Consider the following 9,726-nt stretch of genomic DNA (forward strand, 5'->3'; position numbering starts at 1 on the left):
TAGAAAGTGTCTGGAGAGGTCAGGGTAAGCGGGTCGGGAGTGTGTGCAGGCACTGGCTGGCAGTGCGGCTGCAGCCATTTAGTGAGGGCACAAGGACAGTCACTCCTGGCGTACAAACAGAGCCTTGTCGTCAGGACGGAATGCTGAGCCCCGTGGAAGAAGAGTGAACTAAAGCGTTCGGGGAGGGACAGCATCACCTGGAGCTGAGGGGGGATAGGCCCCCAGCCCTGCAGCCGGCTGTCGATGCCCGAGTCAGCCTTGGCCAAAGCTGTTCGGGTCCCCAGCTCCCGGGAGGAGCGTTCGCCGCTGAGCTGTGCCTGCCCTCCCCTGCGCTCTAGGGGAGCCTGTCCCTCGCTGCGGCTCAGCCGAGCGCGCTGTGGGACCGCCCGCCCCGCGGAGCCCGGCTCCGTGCCGTGCTGCTCCCGGCTGCCGTCCCCAGCACCGACCTGCTCCCCGGGCCGGCAGCGCGGGCGCCACGTGGCGCCGGGGCCGCGCCGGCCCGTCCCGCTCCCCGCTGCCGCCGGACGGGGCGGGCTCGGCCCTGCCGCCGAGCGGGACCCGCGCTGCCCCGGGGCGGGGCCGGCCTGGGCTGTCCCGGCGCCGCTCCGCACGGCCGGACCCGCTCCGCCCGCCAGCCCGGCCCCGGCCCCGGCCCCGGCCCCGGCCCCGTCGCCCATGGGGAGCGCGGCCCGGCGGCGGCCCGGCGGCCCCGCTCGCCCATAGCCCGGCGGGGCATGCCAGGCCCCAGGATGCCGGCCTGGGGGATCCTGCCCGTCACGCTGCCTGCCTTCACCATCACCGGCATGTGGATCGTGTGAGTGCCGCGGGGTCGCCGCCAGCCCCCCACACACGGGCGTTGGGGCCGGGGCCCGGGCCGGATGCTGCGGGATGGCTGAGGGCCGGGGGCTGGAGGATGCTTTAGGGTGGGATGCTGCGAGGTGGGATGCAGCGGGCTGGAGATTGCGGGGAGACTTCTGAACACTCAGGGGCTCCCACAGCCGCCCTGCGTGGTCCCCGCGTCCCTGCAGAAGCGCTGGCATGTGCCTCCCTGTCCTTAAATCCCTGACGCCCTGCGGAATCGCGCGCCCCCGTCCCGGCCTGAGCGCTCAAGTGGCCCGGGGACGGCACTGGGAGCCACGCCACCAGCCCAGGTACTGCAGCGCCAGGGCTGCGGTCCGTGTGTGGGCACCCATCCCATGTGCTGGATGGATGGATGGATGGATGGATGGACAGGCCTTGTGCTAGGAGTAGAGGCTGTGTCACTTGGGTGAACAGTACTAGTCCACTCCAGCAGTCCATTTCTCAGGCCTTAACACAGGTAAGCAGTGGATGAAGGACTTTTCTCAAAGGCATCAAGAGGTTCAATACAGGTAGTGGGACTTCCTGGGGTATGGGATGGAGCAAATGCACCCCACATGCATGCAGGTCTTCACAACAAAGCCGATTGTTCCTGGTGCTAGGAACTTATGCTGCAAGTTTTTCCCTTGGACACCTTGCAAAGCATGGGCTGTCTCCCGTGAGTGACCCTGGGGGGCAGATGGCCCTCCAGACCAAAGCAGCACAGGTGGGAGTTGCTGCTCATGATCCTCACAGCCTGAGCTACCCTGGGAGTGGCTCTTTTGGAGACCTGTGCTGGGAGATGGCTCGGTGAGAGGTCTGCTCCTTGGTGGCTGGGAATGCTGTTCCTTGGTTTCCCCCACCTGTCCTGCTCTTTGCCTCTGTTCTGGGGTCATCCTTTTGCAGCCCAGCTGTTACACGGCCAGCTCGGGCAGGAGAGGAGTTTTCATACTGGTGTTGGGTCCTATTTTTAACCTGAGCTGTTCACAACCGCCAGTGATTTGAACAACAGGGTGCTGCCCACTGCTGCGGCTGCTGGGCAGGAGGACTCCTGGATGGCTGGGGTGGGGGCCATGGGGCTGAGAGCCCTTGGAGTGGAGCAGGATGCATGTCATGAACCCCCTGTTACACTGACTAAGGCACAAGGGTGACTTCACAGTGTCATGCTTGATGGAGCTGCTCTCCCTACGATGCCCTCCCAGTGCACTGGCTACTTTTCCAGACTTCCTTTAGCTCATTGCTGGCCAGCCAGGGGCTGGGGGAAGCATGGCAGAGCCAGCACCATTGGGTATCACCTGGCACAGCTGTAGGCCGGTGGAGAGCCCCGATGGCAGGGGCATGCCAGGGAGGCTGTGTGACAGAGCAGTCCCCCTGAGCCCGTGGAGCACAGCAGAACAATGGAGAAGAGGCCCCACAGAAGCAGCTGCACTGAACTGGAGCAGGAGGTGGCTCTCAGCAGGGATGGGGGTACAAGGCAGGGGAACCTGGTCCCAGCAGTGGGAGTTCTGTGGAGCATGTGCTTATGCACTTGTTTTTCTTTTTCCTGCTTTGTAAAGCTGGGAGGTGCCGCAGGATGAGTGCTGGCCCTGGCAGGCACTGAGGGCCTGTGTCCTCTGCTCTGGCAGCTTGTCCCTGGGGCTGCTCTGGGTGCTGGCAGGGAAAGGGGGTGCAGGGAGGTGGGTGGCTGTGGTAACCCTGTTGTTGTCTCTCCTCCAGATATGCCATGGCACTGTCCAACAACCACATCTGCCCTGTCCACAACTGGTAAGGCCTGCAGGGAAGCAGGGGCTTTTTGGCACATCCTGGCTTGATTAAAGACCTCATAATACCAAGTCCCTCCATACCTGTCCCACTTAAAGTATGCCAAGCTGTGCTAGACCACTGGGTATCTGAGGCACTCCCTGCACCATGACTGTGCTGAAGGGGGGTTGGGGATGGTGGGAGCATTAAAGGGGCACAGAGCTGCCTTCTTCCCCAGCAGACATGGTGGTGATGGGGTGCAAATGCCACAGGGCACATGCCTCCTGCCCAGCCCAGTGGCTTTTGGGAGCAGAACAGCTTGGGGTAGAGCTGCAGTCAGGGCTGGGCTGCCCTCCCTCCCCTGCTCAGGCTCTGTGTGGTTAACAGCTACTCTGCTGAACAGTCCAGCCTCGCTGCAAACCAGGCAGGGGAGAAGGAGGCCTTTCAAAAAACACAGCATGGAGAAAGTATGAAAATAAGTGGTCAGGGAATTACAGAGGGCTGTGTGTCTCCATGGAAAAGGTTGTGACTTGCTTGCTTGAGGCTAAATCTGGCAGTGCCAGGGGGATGGGATGGTCCTGCAGCACCCAGACACCCCATGGACAGAACTGCCTGCAACACCCCCAGATGGGGGATGAGGCGTGGAAGAGACAAGGGCTGGGAAAAGAAACACTGTTTGGTCTCTTGGCAACTCCTTCTGCAGGGTTTTTGGCTTGTAGCGTCACCTTAAAAATCTGCCCAGAAAGATCCATGTTAGTTTAATTGTTGCTGGAGTGTTTGAAGAAGTGAAAAAAAAAAAACCTGCTGCCATTTCCTGCCTGATGGCTGATTCTGCCCTGGGAAGAATGTGTGTGTCGGGTTGTCTCTGCAGCACAGCCAGCCCTTAATGACGAATAATGCTTCCCGGCCTGGGGCTGCTTGCTTTAAACAAAATAATAATAAAAAAAACCTCCCAAACCAAACACAGCCCCAAGAGCAGCCTTTGAGGAGGCCGTGGGGCTCCACGCCTCGCCTGGGTTTAGTGGTTGGAAAACAAAGCCACCAGTAAACTGAGGAGACTGAAAAAACATCAGAGCTCAGCCCAGCCCTTTCCAAAAAGGCTTTTTTAACCATGTGCTTGCTGCATTGCTGGAGGTGGTAGATGGCCAGCGTGGGCGAGGGACAGGGCAGCACTGTCCCCCCACAGCTCCCCCCACAGTGCTGTCCCCCCTCAGTCCCCCTGCCACGTGGGACTCGGGGTGCCTGAACAGGCCCTTTGGGGCTGAGAACTTTGCACTCACTGCCTGTGGTGTGAGCAGGGTTCCCACTAGGCCATGCCAGGTGGAGGTGCTGAATGCCTGGGTGATGCTGCAGCAAAGAGACACACAAAACCCCACTCCAGTGTGTGCCAGCTCCTGGGAGAGCTGTGAGGCTGAGGGCATATGAACCCCATGGTGGGAATTTGGTTAGGGTTGCAGGCAGCAGCTGTGGTACACGAAGGGCTGATAAGAGCTCGGAGTGCTGGACTCACGGGCTCTGTGGTTGCAGGAGGTGCTCCCAGCACACTGTGGTGGGTGCAGGCAGCAGAGCCCTGCCCAGCCCAGGTGCACCGCTGGTGTGCCTGGCTTCAGGGCAGCCTGGGGCTGGCTCTGGTCATGCTGTCCCTCAGGCAGTGCCTCCCAGCTCCCTCCCTGCCACCCTCCCAGGTGCGGTGGCACTGCCCCGGGGGTGCCTGTGGCTGTGGGGGCCATTCCCCACACAGCTCAGCATTCCAACCCATCCCCCGCAAACCTGGAGCTGTCAATGGCTGCGTGCCCGGCTTCACTGGTGCTTCCATGCCGGGAATATGTGAGGGGGCTGGCAGGTGGGTGCTCCTGCTCCTGTCTGGGTGTGGGGCTGCCAGAACCCCCTGAGCCCACACCCCGGCCCGCACAACCTCTGCCCTGCCATGGCCTCTCCCTCACAGAAGGGGGCTCTGGGTGAGCAGCAGAGCCAGCAGGTAGGGAACAGGCTGTGGAAACACAGGCACGATTCTGCCTGTTGGGCAGTGGGTCACTCCCTGGAGGTTGTTGGCACATCCCTGGGTTTAGGCTGAACTCACTGCGGAGCAACTCGGCTGCCCTTGCAGGGCAGGAGACAGGAGCGTCCTGGGCAGCGTCTGGGCTCTCCTAACCCTGTTCCTTTGCTGCTGGCAGGAGTTACAACCAGTCCTGTGACATGGACGGCCCTAGCTCCTGCTGCACGCTGGATCACATCCCCCTCGTCAGGTGAGCAGCCTCAGCGTGGGGGCAGAGCTGCTCTGAGACCCCTCCAGGGCAACCCAGAAGTGAGCCAAGCACACACCCCAGTGCCCCCTGTCTGAGTGCTCTGTGCGTCTTGTTTATCCCCACAGCAAGTGTGGCACCCTGCCTCCCGAGAGCTGCTTCTTCAGCCTCATCTGCAGCCTGGGCTCCTTCATGGGTAAGTGCCTGCTGCTGGGGAAGCAGGGCTGGGAGAGGCTGCCCTGCACCCCCCGGCATGGGGCAGCAGTGGATGAGGGGGCTGCAGACAGTGGTGTGTGACAGGGCTTTCCTCCTGCAGTCATCCTGGTGGGCCTGCTGCGCTATGCCCACCTCCTGGAGCGCCTGGGGCCGTCCCTCCTCAACACCCTGGGGCTGGCCACTGGCTGGGTCTGCGCTGCTGGCCTCACCATGGTGGGCAACTTTCAGGTAAGGAATCTCCTCTCGGAGCCCCTGGGCTAGTGGGGCAGGAGAGGGCCTTGGCTGGGGTGGGGCAATGGCTGTACTCAGCAGGGTAGGGTCTGGGGTCGTTGGTTTGCTTCAGTGTCCCATGCATGCAATCCTTCCCTTCCCCTGAGTCAGTGCCATGCTTCCCAGGGTACTGGGTGTCCTCTTTGTGTATTCAGAGTTCAAGTGCAGATTAAGCTGCTGGGTTTCATTAAACCCTTACCTGAGCCCTTACCCCTTCTGCACTGTCTGTCCTCTCCATGGATGTGTGCAGGGGCAGGGACATGCTGTTCAGGCTGCTCCTGATCCTGCCCAGGGGGTGATGCCAGGAAGCTGTCGGAGCAGAGCCTGTGCTCACGGGGAGCGGAGCGGGCCCAGCTTGGCAGCGCACGGCGGTGCTCAGCCCCTGCCTGCTCTGCCAGGCCCCGGCCTCCCGGCAGCCAGTCCCTCCCCTTGGCAGGAGGCTGCTGCCCACACCAGCCCCGGGAGGAGCTCTGCAGGCCCCGATCCCCCTTGTGGCCCAGCCGTGGTGAGCGGCGCTGGGCTGTGACCCTCGGGAGGGGTGCAGGCAGTCCCTGATGTTGCTCAGGGCAGAGGGCAGCCCCTGCCCCTGGGCACAGCAGGGCTGCTGGCCCATGGATAAAAGAAACAGAGCTCTTTGAGATCCCAGCAGTAGATGGTGGATCCAAGTCTGCTCTTCAGCCAGGAGTCAGGCACAGGGTGAGCTGCCTGGACCTGCTCCCAGCACTGTCTGCACCCCTTCCTGGGCAGGAATACAACTCCTGGAGCAGAGTCACGCTGTGATGTCCCAGGGAGTTGGCACTGAGTTTTCTTCCCCACAGGTGGATCACGCCAAGGTGCTACACTACATTGGGGCGGGGGTGGCCTTTCCCACCAGCATGCTGTTCCTGCTCCTGCAGTCCATCCTCACCTACCGCATGGCTAAAACCCGAGGCCAGTACTGGACCGGCCACTTGCGTAGCATCCTCACCACCGTGGCCTTCTTCACCCTCGTCTTCAGTATCCTGAAGGGTGTGGGAAGAACATTGGGAATTGGCTGGTGAAAGGTGGTCCTCACAGTGGGGTATATGCCCCAAATTCTCTATCCTTTGGTCTGGCAATGAGGCACAGTGCCAGGAGAGGAGCTGGGCAGGGCACTGAGGGTGTGCAGCTCCCTGCAGGTGCAGGCTAGAGGAGCAGCAGTACCAGGGCTGGGCAGGGGCTGAGGTGGGGAAGGGATGCTGGTGGGTGTCTCTTGGGGTGCTGGCATGCCCCAAACCAGCCGTGCCCTGGCTGCTGCAGCCCAGCCACCGCTGCAGGCTCCAGTCACACACCACTCAGGTCCGGTTAATTGTTGGGCTTTTTTAATGGGACAAAGGTATTTTGAGCCCTTGGCAATGCAAAGTCCATCTGGGTTACCTCTCTGACCAAAGCTGCGTACAAAAGCACTGTGTGAAGGTGCCAGGTGGGCGCATGGCAGTACCTCTGCCAGCCAGAACTTCTGGGCACTTGCCAGCCAACCTGCCCATGGGACAAGGAAGGGTTTGGTGAGCAAGTAACGGGGTCTGCAAACACTACCAGGGAGGGAGGTCATGGCATCAGGTGGGCTGGAGCTCAAAGAATGGTCCCAAGTGTGTGGCCGGGGAGTGAGGAGCTTATTTGGGACTGAGGTTGGGGATAAATTGGGAAACAAGGTAGTGGTTATTGGGCAGGAAGGGGAAAAAGCATGCAGTGTCTATGGATCCCAAAGAGGCTGGCTGGGGTCTGGCTGAGATGAGCCGCACAAGAGGAGCCTGGCAGTGCTGGCAGGCCTGTCACATATCAGAGGGTCCTGCTCTGTCATCACAACAGGCAGGCAGGCTGGGAGCTGGGAGAGGCAGGACTGCTGCAGGGCCATGCCAGCTGGGAGGGACAGGAAGGGCATGTAAGGACAAGGAAGACAGGAGTGGTGCCCATCTGCTGTGGCCATTCTGCTCTCTAAGCTCTGGGACTGGCAGTGGGCAAGCAGCGAGCTGTGGTGTGGACAGTGTGGGGAGAGGGCTGGGATCTTTTCTGGGATGGGAGGAGTGAGCAGAGGGCTCTGCACTGTACAGGTCAGGTCCCTGCTTCTGCAGCTCTCCCAGATCTTGGTCTCACTTGCAGAAGAGATGGTACTGCTGGAGGCTTTGCCTGGAGGGCTGGGAAATGTACCTCCTCCCCTCACCCGCAGTAGCTCTTGCAGTAGGTTTCCCTGGAGATTTTTGGTGGGGATGAGAGAAGGATAAGAAAATTCTGCTGGTGGTAGGATCTAGAGGAGTGGGAGCAGGCCCCGTCTCTGGGGTGGGCCAGCCTGCAGCACAGAAGGACAGGAGGTGCTGCAGGACTGGGATGCAACAGTCCAAACCATGTTTCAAAGGTTGAGTTTTAATCATCTTTGACTGCATCCTATGAGAGGATGGAGAACACCAGCCTGGCTTGAGGAAGAGACAAGGAGTGTGGGGAAGTTGAGCATCTGGGCACCTGGCTTGCACTGAGACCTGCAGCCTGAGCTCATCCTGCCCTGGCCTCTTCAGATAATCCCAGCCTGGCATCAGTGATTTATCAAGGCTGGTTTGGGCATGTGTGCCACCACTTCACCTGTGCCAGGGCCCTTCTGGTGCTGGGAGAAGCATATGGGGGTTTCTCAGTGTTAGGAGTGGTGGTGGTGTAGCCATCCTGCAGAGGATGGGTACTCATGTCCACCCGAGCGTGCATTAACAGTGGGACATGGCTCTCCATGGGGTGGATGGGGTTCACTGTACTATCCTTGACTGGGATACCCTCAGGTGGCGTGTTCTTCATCCAGGAGAGCTTTGTGCTACAGCACGTGGCTGCCTTGTGTGAGTGGATATTCATCATTGATGTCCTGGTTTTCTATGGCACATTCACCTTTGAGTTTGGGGCCATCTCCACAGACACCTTCCTGGTCCTGCTGAAAGCCAGCCGGGCCCCCAAAAGTTACAAAGGCGAGAGCAGCCTGTCCAGTACGGCCCACATCCACAGCCATGTGGAGGGCCTGGCTATGGCCTGACCCCCACAGGAGGCAGCCCAGAGTGGAGACCCCAAATTGGGCTCTGCCAGTGACTCCCCACCTTGAATATTTCTGAAAACCCCGCTGCTCCGTGTTTGTGTGTGTGTGTGTGTGTGTGTGTTTATGTGTTTTTGTGTGTGTGTGCGTGTGGGCCTGCGGTGCCCTCCACCCTCACAGCAGGAGCTGTGTCCAGTGCTCCTCTGGCAGCTGCTGTCCCCTCCCTGCCCACAGGGTTTGGGGTCACTGCTGGGGTGTGGGGATGGCATCCTGGTATCAGCAGAGCCAGAATCTGCCCCTGAGCCTCTGGGGTAGCCTGGTCTGAGTCAGGCTGCTGAGGCAATCATACTGAAGCTTCCTCCTGTAAGGGACGTGGTGGGCTGGAAGGGGACGAGATCTGTGTTCTTCCCACCTTCATAGGGGTAAGCAAGCCTTCCATCTGGCTACTGTGACTGTCAGAGGAGCCAAAACCACAGAGTGCCTTTTCCCTTGGGAAGTGACTGCACTGCCAGTCTGTTTGCAACCCCAGTGAGGATGGCAGCAGGGGGTCTCTCCCTCCTGCCTTCCCAGGTGGGGGTGGTGTCTCACTCTGTTGCAGGATGGCACCAGCAGCCCCAGCTGGACTGTGCTGACCCCCCTGCCCCGTGCCAGGGCTCTCACTGCTCAGGGCCTTCTATGCCATCAGTCAATGGCTTTTCCTGCATTTTTCAGCTTTGAGAATTGCTGAGGCAGGTTTCACCTCCCTGGTCACAGCATTTCCCTGCTTCCAGCTAGTTTGGGAAATGAGTCTTCAAATTTACCATCATACAGGGGATGTCCTGCAGGCACTGTTCCTGCTGGCCAGGGGACTTCTGCTCTGTTCTGCTGCCAGCCCAAGCTGTCCCAGGGAGTGCAGCCATGTAAAGGTGAAGCACTTCTGTAGGAACAGAGGAAGCGTGTGCCCCATTCTTCTGGGACTCCCAAATGCCTGCCTGGCGGGAGCTCATCCCGCTCAGCTGCAGCATCCTTGGCATGTCCTGGGCAGGGGGCTGAGGTGTTGAGGGGTGTGAGTGCTGTGTGTGCATGCATGTGTGTGTATGCATAGATCTACAAATATATATATATATACACACATACATATATATATATATATATAGTCCCCTTGTCCCTGGAGAGGGGCATATACTGCTGCTGCTGCTGCGTGCATTGATCAAGTTGGGCTTTCCTATTTGCCCACTTTTTCCAAACCGGCCTGTAAATCCACCAGTATATGTAGTTCAAAGAGGAGCCTTTCTGACTTTTGTATCTAATATATTTTTTAAAAAGTATATATAAAGACAACAGTGAATTTACAATAATAAAAGTGAAAATCATCCATGGGTGAGGCAGACGGTCCTTCCCCGCTGGAGTAGCAAGCTG

At 59.6% G+C, this 9,726-nt stretch overlaps 1 protein-coding gene across 1 annotated transcript; it reads left to right on the plus strand.

Annotated features, from left to right (window-relative positions):
- Positions 1 to 539: 539 nt before the first annotated feature.
- TMEM150A (transmembrane protein 150A) lies at positions 540 to 9,686 on the plus strand. Its single transcript, XM_071439019.1, has 7 exons — positions 540 to 814; positions 2,554 to 2,601; positions 4,752 to 4,823; positions 4,949 to 5,016; positions 5,137 to 5,264; positions 6,125 to 6,302; positions 8,087 to 9,686. The coding sequence occupies exons 1-7, from the start codon at positions 735 to 737 to the stop codon at positions 8,329 to 8,331; spliced, it is 819 nt and encodes a 272-aa protein (XP_071295120.1). The 5' UTR covers positions 540 to 734; the 3' UTR covers positions 8,332 to 9,686.
- Positions 9,687 to 9,726: the final 40 nt, after the last annotated feature.

Source organism: Agelaius tricolor, unplaced genomic scaffold, assembly GCF_023055355.1.
Source record: "Agelaius tricolor isolate 1412-34295 unplaced genomic scaffold, bAgeTri1.0.p SCAF_13, whole genome shotgun sequence".
NCBI lineage: Eukaryota > Metazoa > Chordata > Aves > Passeriformes > Icteridae > Agelaius > Agelaius tricolor.